Source organism: Erythrolamprus reginae, chromosome 1 (assembly GCF_031021105.1).
Source record: "Erythrolamprus reginae isolate rEryReg1 chromosome 1, rEryReg1.hap1, whole genome shotgun sequence".
Classification (NCBI taxonomy): Eukaryota; Metazoa; Chordata; class Lepidosauria; order Squamata; family Dipsadidae; genus Erythrolamprus; species Erythrolamprus reginae.
In genome coordinates, this window is record NC_091950.1 from 261,255,636 (window position 1) to 261,271,183 (window position 15,548).

The following is a 15,548-nucleotide window of genomic DNA, read 5'->3' on the forward strand; positions in this document are numbered from 1 at the left end:
AGATCTGTAATGTGATGCACAGCCAACATTAATTATAGAATTAGCAGGTACTGAGATCTCTGTTAGCCTTTTGCCATGAAAGATAGGGGGTATGCTATAGCAATATGCTATAAGCAAATTGTGGATAAGGACCACTTTAGACACTTCAGACAAATTAATTCATTGAAGTTTCACTACAGAGTTAATGAATGAAAACCACTGAAACTAAAATACACCTTGCTTGATCCTTGTTTTTCCCTAAAGTTCCAGGAGACAGGTGGGTTTGGCTGTCTCGTCTGATTTTCATCCTGGGATCATCCTAAAGTATTTTAATTAGGAATTATCACCAGTCCCTGGAATAATACTTTAATCTCTACTGAAGTCTTTCTTTATGGATAAAGTTGAACACTTAAGAATAAAGATTACAACTGGTTGCTTCTCTACCATACAGCATAACAAGTGACATCTTCTGTAAAACTTGCTTGATTCTCTAGCAGAATGCTGCATGTCTCTCTCTTTTCTTTTGTTTCTTTCTCTCTCAACCTTCCCTCTTGGACATTGCTCAGAGAAGTCCCTCCAAATTTCTTAGAAAGCTTTTTAGACAGGGGTCCCCAAACTTGGCTAAGACTTATGAATTTCAGTTCCCAGAATTCGATTTCTGGGAGTTAAAGTCCACAAGTCTTAAAGTTTGAAGACCTCTGTTTTTAGAAGTGGTTTTCCCTTGCCTTTTCCTGGGGCTGAAAGTGACTGGCCAAGGTCACCATGGGACTTCATGAGCACGATAGGATTAGAACTCAGCCTGGTTTTGAGAAGTTTTGAAAAGTACATTTTCTCAAATCATTCAAGCAACTTGTATAGTTTCTCTTTTGTTTTTTAATGTCAATGAATTAATTTAGGATTCTTGAAGCCATAGAATTAGAGAACTGAAATAATTTTTGTGTGTGATATAATTATACTTTCTTCTTATTAGCGTTTTATTCAGTTTATTAGCGTTTCCAGAAGGAGTCACATATAGAGGTCAAATACTATTTTTATATGTCTTGAACATTGCAATCAATTTGCAGTCAATCTGGCTTTAATCTTGAAATAACCCTAGCCAAATTACGGTTCGGGTTTTACTCTGACACTGTTTTAAAATTATGGGCACTAACTATTCTAACTATTTAAACCTGTTGTATATAAACTATTCTAATTATTTAAAATTAGTTCCTGATATAGCATTCAATTTAAAAACTATTTTTCATACCTACAATCATCATCTTAAATATGATTCTTGTTAAATTGTTAAACTATTTACACCCCAAGTCTCTGATTTCACATTTCCCCTAATATTATTTCTTTCATCACTTTCAGTTTTGAAAGTGAAATGACCTGAAATGTACTGAGTTTTGAAAACATAAAATGAAATCCACTTGTACTATAGGGTTGTGAAGCTAGAACATTACTTATATATGAGGGTTCGTCTGGTTGTTGCAGAGAGTTATAAAGGAATGAATCAACAAACTCAAACTCAACCCAGACAAGACGGAGTGGCTGTGGGTCTTGCCTCCCAAGGACAATTCCATCTGTCCATCCATTACCCTGGGGGGAGAATCATTGACCCCTCAGAGAGGGTTCACAACTTGGGCATCCTCCTCGATCCACAGCTCACATTAGAGAAACATCTTTCAGCTTTGGTGAGGGGGGCGTTCGCCCAGGTCCGCCTGGTGCACCAGTTGCGACCGTATTTGGACTGGGAGTCACTGCTCACAGTCACTCATGCCCTCATCACCTCGAGGCTCGACTACTGTAACGCTCTCTACATGGGGCTACCCTTGAAAAGTGTTCGGAAACTTCAGATCGTGCAGAATGCAGCTGCGAGAGCAATCATGGGCTTCCCTAAGTATGCCCATGTCACACCAACACTCTGCAGTCTGCATTGGTTGCCGATCAGTTTCCGGTCACAATTCAAAGTGTTGGTTATGACCTATAAAGCCCTTCATGGCACCGGACCAGATTATCTCAGGGACCGGCTTCTGCCGCACGAATCCCAGCGACCAGTTAGGTCCCACAGAGTGGGCCTTCTCTGGGTCCCGTCAACTAAACAATGTTGCTTGGCGGGACCCAGGGGAAGAGCCTTCTCTGTGGCGGCCCCGGCCCTCTGGAACCAACTCCCCCCAGAGATTAGAATTGCCCCCACTCTCCTTGTCTTTCGTAAACTACTTAAAACCCACCTCTGCCGCCAGGCATGGGGAAATTAAGATTTCTTCTCCCCCTAGGCCGTTACAATGGTATGCATGGTATGTTTGTATGTGTGTTTGATTTTCTATATTAAGGGGTTTTAATTTGCTTTTAGTATTGGATTATTATTGTATATTGTCTATGATTGCTGTTAGCCGCCCCGAGTTTTCGGAGAGGGGCGGCATATAAATCCAATAAAACTTGAAACTTGAAACTTGAATTAAACACTATGTAAAATATTAGTGTCAAGGTCAGCCCAAGAATGATATAGAACAATCCAGCCAATATTCAATTCTTTATTTCCTCACACCAATAGACTAAATCTTACCAGACTAAATCTTTACTAACTTATGAACTCCAAAGGTTTTAGGGAATGGCTATCCTCAATCTGTCCCTGTCTCCTAACCACCTCTGGGCTGTGTTGATTGTTGACATATACACTCTCTTTAGAATGTGATCCCTACTTGCTGGGAAACAGCCACTTCACTAATCCATCACACACCATCTCTCTCTTCGTAGGTACCATCCATCACATTGAATAATTTATACTGTATATAAACTACATCATGGGATATCAGGAAATAGTAATATCGGGAAATTTTGCTAATGTGACTATGAGGATGCTATAAGAAATAGCAGCTGGATGTAATAGGAATGGGATATTTAAGAAATGTACAGTGTTCCCTCGATTTTCGTGGGTTCGAACTTCGCAAAAAGTTTATACCACGGTTTTTCAAAAATATTAATTAAAAAATACTTTGCGGTTTTTTCCTTATACCATGATTTTTCCTGCCCGATGACATCATATGTCATCGCCAAACTTTCATCTGCCTTTAATAAATATTTATTTTAATAAACTTTAATAAATAAACATGGTGAGTAATGATCTAAATGGTTGCTAAGGGAATAGGAAATTGCACTTTAGGGGTTTAAAGTGTTAAGGGAAGGCTTGTGATACTATTCATAGCCCAAAATAGTGTATTTACTTCCGCATCTCTACTTCGCGGAAATTCGACTTTCACGGGCGGTCTCGGAACACATCCCCCGCGAAAATCGAGGGAACACTGTATACAGCATATGGTAGAGAGCCAATTTAATCTAGTAGTTAAAGCAGCAGGCTAGAAACCGGGTGACTGGGAGTTCAAGTCCCACCTTAGCCATGACAGATAGCTGAATGACCTTGGATCAATCACTCTCTCTCTCTCTCTCAGATCAACCCATTTCACAGGGCTGTGGTGGGGAAAATAGGATGAGGAAGAAATTATTAATTCTCTGTGTTAGCTGCCTAGAGTATTAGGGTGGAATCTAATACCTCCTAAGTTCATATCCATTTATGAAGTGCCATGGGATATTCTGCCTCTTCTTTCAAAACTGCTTAACGTTTAATGTACTTGTTCTGGCTTGGAATTATGTAATTCAACTGGATGGCATAAACATTGAGCTACTACAACTTTGGAAAGCACAAATATGCTAGAAAAAGCCACCAGAATTACATACTTGTCTTCTGTGGTTGCCACGCAGAAAAGAAGTGGGTATTCCATTTTTACCCTCTGAGTCGCTCTGTTCTTCATAGCTTTCAAACTCACTGGAACTCCACCCATATTCTAGAGAGCTATTTCCACCTTCGTCTCCATTCTCAACATCATCATAAATCATCTCCTCTGCATCCATTAAAAACATAAATATAATTAAGTCCTATTCATGGAAAAAATCTGTTTCAAATATCTATGACTTTAAATGGAAATATTTCTTTGCTATTTTCAGTCAAGGAATGAAAAATAATGAGATATTTGTAAGGAAAGATCTATTATCAATGTATCAATTTTAAAATCAGGCTTAGAATTTCTTACAAAATATAATCTCTAGGAAATGCAGCTTTAATTTAAAAAGTCATAATTTTATTTTATTTTTAAAAAAATCTGGTTATAAACTAAAATATATTTTATTGTGTGTAAGTTTAAGAAAAAAGTTTATTTATTTCTGTGACTTCATCTCTTACAAACTCCATTTTCATTATCTATCCATTTCCTTTCACAATTCAAAGGTTATTAATGATTTATATTATTGATATTATAAAATCATAAAACTCAAAAAAAAATGACATCCTAGGCACTAGTCCATCAGGACAATTTTTCTGAAGACAAAAATTGTAAAAGACGACTTAAATTCAAGTGGAAGGTTATTGTGAAATACAGATGCTATCATAGACTAGCATACCCTATACTCCATGACATAGTTAAGGCATCAGAAACTGGAAGACCATGAGTTCAAAGCTAGCTGGGTGACTTTGGGCCAGTCACTTTTTCTAGGAAGGAGGCAATGGCGAACTACTTTTGAAAAACATTGCCAACTCAGGGACGTTTTCAGACCGCCTCTTAGAATTGGATATGATTGAATGGAATAAAAGGGGAGGGGGGGGACATGCTTCCATAAATCATGGAAAATGGGAGTGTCAGATGTTTCTCCCTGGGGAAATAAGTGTTCCTGGTCAAGTTTACATTGCACAAGATGGCCCTAAGCAGGAGTGAAATGCTCCCAGTTCACTCGTGCCTGTCAGTCATTGAAGAGCCGGTCACAAGGAGCATGAGGCTCCGCCCACCTACCCAGACACCGCCGTTTACGTTCTTTTACCCTCTGTACATGCAGAAAATGTTCTGTTCATACCCCGGGGGTAAAAGAACCCAAATGGTGGCAGTATACGGAGAGGGGCGGCATACAAATCTAAATAATAATAATAATAATTATTATTATTATTATTATTATTATTTATATTTGTATTATATTATTATTATTATTATTATTATTATTATTATTATTATTATTATTATTATTATTATTGCAGGCAGAGCCTGGTAGTCCCCTTGTGACCAACTCTCCAATGACTGACAGGCACATGCAAACTGAGAGCATTTCACCCCTGGCCCTAAAAATACTCTGGGGCCAAGTCATTAGCACTTGGAACTGCACTTGGAAACTAACTAGACACTAGTTCAGATCTCTTGTGCCTGCCCTGAGATAGAGGCCTTTAGGCTGCTGCACCTGCAGAAAGATAGGCATGCTGCACTGCTGTCAGTGATGGGCTACCAAAATTTTTACTACCACACTGTGGACGTGGCTCATGCATTTTGTTTCAACATCTTTCAGTGCAAATTGGGTGCTCTGGGGTGGAGCTCCAAATTTTGCTACCGGAACTGCATTTCTGACCGTTCCAGTAGGAGCCCATCACTGACTGCTGTCTGGGCCAGCCTAGTCCTCTTATCTCCTGGGTCTCTCTTGAGATAGTGGGCCACTGAACCTGCAGGAAGGCAGACACACCAGCAGGGGGAGCCCTGGTGTAGAAGCCTCAGCATCTGTCATCATCTGCTGCTGCTCCTTCCTCAGCTGGCACCTTGCTTACTACCCTGTTTGCATATGCATGCACAATTCCCTCCCATGGCTGGCAAACGTTCCAGTGGATCAACCAAATGTTGGAGTTTCAAGAGTTTTTGTTTGATTCTTGTGTGTTTTAAATAAATCATGATCTCCCAGGGACTGCTTAATGACCTCTCGTGGAATCCTAGGTTTCTGCCGAATCTCAGTTAAGGAAAATCCAGAGACATTCTAGGGCTTGATGGTGAACCTACGTCACACATGCCAGAGATGGTACGCAAAGCCCTCTCTGTGGGCATGCATGCCATCGCTAGCCGCTATTCCGGGTTCCGTCATCTGCATGCAAGCCGAAACCCAGAAGAACAGCTGAGCGCCATGCACATGTGCAATGGCCAGCTGCTCTCTTCTGGGTTCTGGCTTTATATAAAAGGGGTTGGGTGAATTAAGATAAGTAATGCTACAAAAAACCCTACCAAAATAGAAACAGCTTATTTCAGTCAAACTGTATATTTATATAACATCTATATTGTGTATTTTCCCCCAGTTAATATGCACTAGTGGCATACAATATCGCCATATTAGAATTCCAGAAAAAATATATCTATACTTAAATGTAAAATAAAGAAATCTTTCTCTTGGCAATGATTTTTATCATGGGTAGCACAAAATATGAATAGGTTGCGAATAAACATTTAAAAAGAACTATGGTAGGGAGTAACAGTATGAAATATAACTGAGATCAAGACATTCTACACAGAGATGAAGGACCAGAAGAAAGATCTCGACAACACATCACGTCAACACATCAGATAAGTAGTATCCCTAGGAAAAAAAATTATGGGTCACAGCAGACATAAACTGTATATAAGTCAATATACAAAAGCACAAAACAACAGGTTTGAGATAACACTGAGTTTTGGAAAAACCTTTCACTTGTTTAGAAAAATATTACCCCATCTTTCCTAATGCAAGAAGAGAGGGGGGGGGATGATATAAAATGAGCAAGGAAAAGAGAAGAAAATTTTCTTACAACATTCTGTTATACTGGTACATATTCAATGTGATTTATGATAATGATAAAGAGAGGGGAAGAATCCTTTAGAGCATGGGTCTCCAACCTTTTGGACCAAGGTCATAATTTTAGTTTTAATCCTGTGGACCACCACATTCATAATTTTATTTCCCACGAACCCTAATTCATAATTTTAAATCCTGCAGGCCCCTAATATGATATTTTTTAAAAAAAAAAAAGATAAACACCTTTGTAAAATTATGATCAGAGAACTTCCATTTTATTAATATGAAATGCACCTATTTAACATGACAAAATTATAAATGGTTAACAAAATTGTAAATGTATATTTAATCATAACAAAATCTCTAAAGGTTGTTTAATTTCTTTGCTTTAAACTGTCCAGAGTCCTTGGAGAGTTGGGTGGCATATAAATTAAATTTAATTTAATTAATTAATTAATTTTATAATACCAAATTAAAGGTAATGTAATTATTACAAAACAATTGAAGCTTATTTGCTATTGTTGGGAAAGCCAGTCCCATATTCCCTTAGCTGTAATCCTTTCCTTTCCTCTCCTCTCCTTTCCTCTCCTCTTCCTGAATTGGATTAACTGCACTTGGCCATATCTGGCCCAGGGACCAAGATTTCTCCACAGACCACCAAAATTTTCTCATGGACCACCAGTGGTCTGTGGACCACAGGTCAATGACCTGTGCTTTAGAGTGAGGAGTTTGCATATCCGATTGTGTACTGGCACACCATCACACATCGCAGACATAAATATTTGGTAGTCTTCTAGTTATCGTGGTGGCTCAGCTTCTGAGAATTGTATTTGCACAACTTTGATAGAGCTCTCTCAACCTTGGAAAAAGTATGATACTTGATTTCAAGAAAAATGTGCAGAATGGAACAACATCAAGGAAAAAAGAAAATCATGTCTAAATTACCCAAAAATTCAGATATGAACAAATCCAATCTCGGTGATGTACAACATCAACATCAAAAAATAATTAGATTCAGAATAGCATTAAAAAAAAAACCAACGCCCTAAATAAAGCCAGACATAGATGTCTACAGTCAATCAGATGAGACCAAAAGCATGTTTAAATGAAATGTTTTTTTACTGGTTTATGGAATTGAAGCAGAATCTCAAGCTTCAACAGACCCGCCTTCGGTGACCAGGCAAGATTTGGGTAGCATGGCTACAATCAATTTTGGCAAAGCATTGCCTGACATATCCTAGTGCTGTGTAATTAGTGTTTTCAATGTTATAACCAACCCTTCCATCTGAGTAATGATTACTCCTTTTGTTAGATATCATTTCTGGAGAAGTCAATAGAGACACACAAGCAATAAAAGCATTCCAACTTAAGCACAGTAGGTTTTCTACATTCATAATTATTTCCCTGATCTAAATCAACTAATTTGTTTACTTTGGTAAGGTTTGCTTGTCATGCCTTTAATCACAGAATTGAAAAATAGATACATAATCCAGAATCATTGTTGAGCCTTCAAAAACCTCCACAATTACTGAATTATCAAATGCCTGGAGAGTAATTATCTTTATTAATTTTAATTACATGGAAATGGGATATAATTTCCATATAATTTTTATTAGGCCACAGTCTAATGCATTTTTGGGTGCATAATCACCAAAATGCTATTCTAAAGTCAAACAAAGACTTCGGCCTGGATCACCATTCTATATGACAATATTGTAGGACAGCTAAGGAAAATTAAACATTTCCTCCATTTGGAACATTTATCTGTATTTTCCCCTCTATTGCTGTTAATTAAAATTGAATTTAAACTTATACCTGGTTCAGAGTCTGAATTTTCTCTTGGTACATCATCATATATTACTTCATCAGGATCTAAAACCAAAGAGAGAAAAATAGCCCTCAATGCATTGAGAGATTTAGAAACATAAAAACATAGAAGTCTGATTTCTTTAAAAAAATAATAAAACGTGCAACACAAACATCTAGCGTACACTAAAATAGTGATAAATGACACACACAAAATAATGATAAAAACACATACATTTTTGTCTAATCAGAAGCATATTATTCATTTGATACTGCTTCAAAACTTCAAGTGAGTTAACAAGATGCAAATATAAATGTTCAAAACCAGCCTCTCGCACTACACAAATTTCTGCTCTGCATTAAGAGAAATCTGCAGAAAGTTTAAAATTCTGAAATACTCCTATTTTTACAACATATCGTTTTTCAGGTTTTGTTTATACCTTTGAACCTGTACAAAATATATGCCTTTCAATTTATCTGTGTTTCATCTAACTCACATATACGAACATTTTTAAGAGTACTAAGATATGATTGGACATAATACAATATTTATTTTTGTGAACTACTGTAACATTTCTGCAAACAGAGAAACAATCTCTGAATTCGGGGTGTGTGTTTGTGTGTGCAAAACATAATTTTTCAAACTGTTACAAGCTTGAAATGATATGAAATTTCCCACCCCAGCAGCAAACAGACTATTCAAACATTTTAGAAACCTTTCAATCTTGGAACAGGACGGTTCTGAGATTAAAAGAGTCAAGTTGCTTGAAACAGTTTATTACACACTCAAGCTGACAAGTTTTGCAGACAATTTTGCATTGCCTACTTGGAATTCGTAAAAATTATCCGAATAATGAAAACAGTCCAAGCATCCAGAAGATATCGGTCCAGAGTGAAATAAAGCTGATAAATCCAAAAATGTGAGCCATTGATCCAAGACTGTCAAATTCCTGCAGAGGAAGTTTGGGTCATCTATACTCACTCTCCATCCACTCTGTATTTGCAGGATCAGCCACCCATTTGGCCAGGGCATTCTCATCTGTGCTCCCCTGATTATCTTCACTATAAATTAAGCACAGAGAGATAAAATAAAGATGATTCTCATGTATTCAATTGACTTGAATCATAAAATCTTATATGCATCTTGACTTGGAAACTCCATTAAATTTAATGAGAGTAGGAGAACATGAAATTACATTAATTACTACAATATTAAATACTGAATTTAAAGAGATGAAATGTTGTCCTCAACAATATTTTAATTAATTAATTAAAACATGTACAAGATAGAAGGTATAAATATAAACAAAAGCAAAGTAGGTACAGGTTAATTAGGCAATAGGACAATAGGACAGAGACAGTAGACACAATGGTGCACTTATGCATGCCCTCTTAGGAATGGTGTGAGATCGACTATAGATAGTCGAAGGTTAAAGTTTTGGGGGTTTGGGAAAGAAATCATAGAATCACGTAATGCATTCCAGACATTGATCATTCTGTTGCTGAAGTCGTATTGTCTGCAGTCAAGTTTCAAGTGGTTTACATTGAGTTTGAATCTACTGTGTGCTCCTGTATTGTTGCAGATGAAGCTGAAGTATTCATTGACAGGTAGGACACCGTAGTAGATGATTTTATGAACTACATTTAGATTATAACAAAGGTGATGTAACGCTAAACTATATAAGCCCAAAATTTCAAGACTGGTGGAATAAGGTATTATTGCGAGTAGAGGAGTGGAGAACTCTTCTTGTGAAATATTTCTGGGCTCTCTCAATTGTATTAATGTCCAATATACAGTGCAGGTATATATTGTTACTTAAAAATTATTTGTTACTTAAAAATTAAATTGCTTCTGAGAGAAATGGCAAAGAAACCTGAATCCATAGGCTTAAAACTATGCAGGAAAAAAGTGAACACCACACAAAAGAATCTTATTTGGTGGGGCATAAGTAACGCTCCATGGTCTTCAATGCAAGCTTTTCAGACAAGACCTCTGACCCAGATCTCCCAAGTTACCTAAAGTAATGCTGAATGCAGCTTCACTCCTCCTGTTCAGAAAACAGTGGTACATTTGCATTAGCACTCCCTCCCAGCCTCTCATTAATCTGCCTCTCTCTCTCTCTCTCTCTCTCTCACACACACACACTCTCTCTCTCTCTCTCTCTCTCTCTCTCTCTTTCTCTTAGAGTCTCTATAGCCCTACAGAGTAAGAGCCTTTGTAACTCCTTGTCTCTGTCTAGAGGCAATCCAGATTTTTGCAGAGCAAATAAGGTGTACTTTTTTTCCCTCTCCTCATTTATCCCGGAGGTGGATTCAAAGATTCGCCAGAGCACAATATGCGTACAATGAGACTGGCCGAGCCTCCCTTTGTGCACCCCCTCCAACATAATACAACACACAGTGAAAGGCAGAAAATCCCTAGCCCAGTGAATCCTGCTAAACAAACATCCAGTCCTATTGCACCGTGTCAACGTACTGCTTGTCACGCCGGCCCCTGCAAATCAATCGTACTATGTTGTTGTAAAGTTATTTTATATTCAGGAGTCTGACAGCCCCACGGATTAAAAACTGTTCTTCGGCCTGATTGTGCAGCTGCCGATGCTTCTATATATCCTTCCAGATGGTAAGAGAACAGGGGAAGCTGCCATTCTGTGCCGCTACCGGTGCAATGCACACGCATGTCCGGGTGACCGGCGGGTAAGCGGGCACATCCAAGCATGCACAGGAAGCAAAATCATGTGAGGGGACGTGTGCACACATGCAAGATTTCAGCGATTTTTTGCTTCCGTGCATGTACGGAAGCAAAATCTTGCTCAGACACATGCGCCCACCTGCCGTTCACCTGGAGCTGCATGCACAGCTCCATTTTCACTACCGGAGCTATGGTGTGGTCCATGTCAATAGCAACCTGCTACTATAGGAGAATGGAGAAGTGCTGACCAGGGTGTGACTCGTCCCTGAGGATTTTCCTCACTCTTCTAAGGCAGCGAGCCCTAGTGATGTCGTCTAGTGCTATCAGGGGACAGCCCACAATGTTTTAAGCTGTACTCACTCACCAGGAAGAAAGAGAGTGAGAAAAGGAAGGAAGCAGCTAACAGCAATTCCCGACGTCTTCTACCATCCTTTCCTCTCTGCTGAGGTCCTGCGTTTTGGGCTGCCCACCAACAGGCAAGGCAACAAGATGCAGAAGAATCTATTTGCTGCAATCCCAGGCTTTGCATTTCAGATATTACAGTTCTACCTCACCTGATCAGGTGTGCTGAAGTACAGGGGGTAATGACTGGGTGAAAAACGGAGTCCAGCAAGCCTTAAAGTGCCTACTCCCTCACCTTCTCTGTATTTATATCACTATTCTTTCTGAAATGATTATTCATCTAAAATAAAAAAGAACATTGTCAATTCATCTTAAGGCTTTGCCTGTACAAAATTGAACAGAACGTTCTTTATTGGCCAAGTGTGACAGGGCACACAAGGAATTTGTCACTGCTACAGAAGCTCTCAGGGTACATACAAGCACCAAACTGATAAATCATACAACATGACATACAGATAGTCTCAGAGGTGGGTTCCTACTGGGTGCGCCCCGGTGCGGTAGTCCGGTAGTGGCCCACCGATTGCACAATTTGTACACACCAGCTCCAGTGCTGTCTTTGCCGGTGCTTTTTTAAAAACTAATTTTTCAGGATTTTTTTGCTTCTGCGCATGCACGGAAGAATAATTGCGTGAGGGGACACATGCGTGTGAGCAAGTGTAGCATGCATGTGAAACTTTGTGATATGCACGCAGCGCACTGGTACGCAGGTAGGAGGACACCCCCCCGGTAGTCCTCAAATTACAATCACAACTGAGCCCCAAATTTCTGTGGCTAAGTGAAACATTTGTTAAGTGAGTTTTGCCCTATTTTACGACCTTCATTGCCACAGTTATGTGAATGATCGCAGTTGTTAAGTTAGGAACACGGCTAAGTAAATCTGATGCCCCCGTTGACTTTGCTTGTCAGAAGGTCACCAAAAGTTATCGTATGATCCCAGAACACTGAAACCATCATAAAGGTAAATCAGTTGCCAAGTATCTGGATTTTGATAATGTGACCACCAGGATGCTGCAACCTACATGGCAATGAACCAGATTACCTCCGGAACCGCCTGCTACCGCACGAATCTCAGCAACCGATAAGGTCCCACAGAGTTGGCCTTCTCCGGGTCCCGTCGACTAAACAATGTCGTTTGGCGGGCCCCAGGGGAAGAGCCTTCTCTGTGGCGGCCCTGGCCCTCTGGAACCAACTCCCCCCGGAGATTAGAACTGCCCCCACCCTCCCTGTCTTTCGTAAACTACTCAAGACTCATTTATACCGCCAGGCATGGTGGAGTTGAGATAGCTCTCCCCCCTAGCCCATTACAAGTTATGCATGGTATGTTTGTGTGTATGTTTGGTTTTATAATAGGGGGTTTTAGTTGTTTTTATTATTGGATTGTACATGTTGTGTTTATTATTGTTGTTAGCCGCCCCGAGTCTACGGAGAGGGGCGGCATACAAATCCAATTAAAAATAATAATAATAATTATTATTATTATTAGTGTGAAAAACTGTTCTAAGTCACTTTTTCAAGTGCCAGGTTGCCACTTTGAAAGGTCACTAAATGTACTACTGTAAGTTGGCAACTACCTGTACAGTCATAAATCATGTGATAGAAGCAACAGATAGGTGATAGTCGTAAGATACCATTACAAGTATGTAATTAGTTATGCATGCTTTATATTTCATCTCCAGATTAGAATAAAAAACCGGGGCTCCTGTAAAGTTTTCCAGATCAGTTCCATGCTTGCAGACCTGGGCCCTCTGAAGCCCTTGTTGGAGACCAACTCCAAAGCACTCTAGAGCCCTGATAAAAAGCAAACTGTTTATTAATGGTCAGGGCTACATTTCTACTTTATCTTTACTATCCACTAGCAGGTGTGAAAAATCACACTCTGGTTGCCTTGACTGCCCAAAAGCTACTGAACAAGCAATCCTCTTAACCATTTCCTCTCTATGATACAGTCTCTTTTTAATATGGTCTCCTTCACATAAAAGCAAGTGCCAAAGATAAACTAATACTGTATACTATTCTGCATAATAGCTATTTTATTTCCAGTGTCATTGGGAAGAGATAGGGTTAGGGTTAGAGTTTTCTTTGTAGGAACAAACAAAATCTCTAGGCGTTACTGGAGGACTTTCTCCAGAAATGTTTGAAAAGCAATGGCCTTTCTTTCTTTCTTTCTTTCTTTCTTTCTTTCTTTCTTTCTTTCTTTCTTTCTTTCTCTTTCTTTCTCTTTCTTTCTTTCTTTCTTTCTTTCTCTCTTTCTTTCTTTCAAATAAGGCCATGTGGATTATTGCCAGTATGTTCCCACTGGCTCTAAATTTAGCAATCTGATTTGGTCCATGTTGCATAGCAAATGTTTACCTTTCATTCCACACCCACCCAAACCCCAGATTTTAGGCACAGGGGCAGGTAGTCAGGCTGGAGTATGAGGAAGCAAAAGAGATATTGAAAAGAAAAAGCATTTGCTATAGGAACTAGAAGGAAAAAGGGACTTTAAAAATCTATATGAAGCCAGAAAGTTCATGTAGTGCAGCACCTTGCTTTGTCCAATAGATGGTTTTAGAAAAATGGCAGGCATGACATTGCTACAGCCTGATTGCCTTCAAAGAAGTAATAAGGCATTTTTAGCACTATAGATGTACCAGCTTATATCCAATAACAACATAATCGGACATCAGTGGACTTTTGGAACAGACTTTGGACAAGCTTGATAAGGAGCATTTATTTCACAGATGGATATCATTCCACCAACAGACAGCCATTATTAACCATGGTCTATATTGTTGCAAAGGTGCTTTTTTCAAGAGACAAACTGAACTTTTTTGTTTTTCTTTGAAGACATTTTTCTTCTCATCCAGAGTTCTTGGATGAGAAGCCAAACATCTTTTAAAAAAAAAACAAGTTGCCTCTTGAAAAAAACCACCATTGGAACAACCATGATCTGGATGATTGAGAATCTCCATAGAAAAAGATCTGTATTGTTAAAGAAGTTGAATATGACTATGAAAAAACACTTTTTCCGGAACATGTACTAATCCTGTTGTCCTCAGTTTAAAACCTTGCCACCTACTTTTCTACTGAACTTCAGGTGTACTGAGACTACAGTACACATGAAGTACTTTCATAATAAATGTCATTAAATACTTTACTTACCTGTTTGGAGGCTCTTCGGAACTCTGAGAATTTGAATGACCATCCTCGGCTACTATATGTACTGTTGCTAAAGAAATGATACAATTTCTGAGTCAAGGTGACATTAAAGGGAAAACATTTTAAATTAACATTCATTATAGTGATTTGTCAAATAGAATTTCCTGCTCTTAAATATTATTCAATCAGCTTCTAAAGGACTCCATTAATAATGCATTTTATGAACTCCTCTGAATATGGAATTATAAATATTTAAGTAAGCAAAAAGGGCATGCTATATCCTTCCATGCATATATGAAAAACCCCTTTCATTTTATAATCAATGGATAGAATAGAATTCTTTATTGGCCAGGTGTGATTAGACACACAAATTGTTTGTGTCTGTTGCATAAGCTCTCTGTGAACATACAAACAAAGTGATAGATCATAGTTACAACCATTAATCATAATATACAACAAGTGATAAATCATAGATACCAATAGGAGAAGTAATAGGAAAGATTAGAAGGATAATGTCAATACATTGGGTAAATATCTTTTATAGTTTAGATATAGAGACATTTCAAAAAACTGAGAAATATAGATAAGAGTTTCTATAATCCAATGTAGAATAAATAGATATCTGCTTCTGCAAAAAGACTTTTTCTTATTTTCAAATATCCCTTTGCACACGCTCCACGTTTTACCAAAAAATTGACAAACCAGGTAAAGAGAATTTGAGGGGAAGGGAAGAGGGTCCTATTAAGAATTTATTTTGTTTATTGAAAACACAAAACTATCATTAACAATCTACATAAATCTTATTGATATTAACAAAGATATTTAAGCTATGTGGTGGGTTGCACAATTCAACGTCCAACCCACTGAGCAAAGTGCATAGTTTTGGATTACAGAGGATTCAAAATATCCAAGAAATTAGAGGACC

The 15,548-nt window shown here is 38.4% G+C and overlaps 1 protein-coding gene across 3 annotated transcripts in view; it reads right to left on the minus strand.

Moving 5' to 3' along the window:
* Nucleotides 1-15,548, minus strand: part of ARHGEF10 (Rho guanine nucleotide exchange factor 10) — a 115,083-nt gene that overhangs the window by 73,014 nt on the left and 26,521 nt on the right. For all 3 annotated transcript variants that reach the window (XM_070732898.1, XM_070732897.1, XM_070732894.1), the window contains exons 5-8: nucleotides 14,627-14,693; nucleotides 9,374-9,453; nucleotides 8,401-8,457; nucleotides 3,697-3,860 (exon numbers count right to left, since the gene is read on the minus strand). In XM_070732898.1, the coding sequence (XP_070588999.1) occupies nucleotides 3,697-3,860; nucleotides 8,401-8,457; nucleotides 9,374-9,453; nucleotides 14,627-14,693 (368 nt within the window). The remainder of the gene's footprint in view (nucleotides 1-3,696; nucleotides 3,861-8,400; nucleotides 8,458-9,373; nucleotides 9,454-14,626; nucleotides 14,694-15,548) is intronic.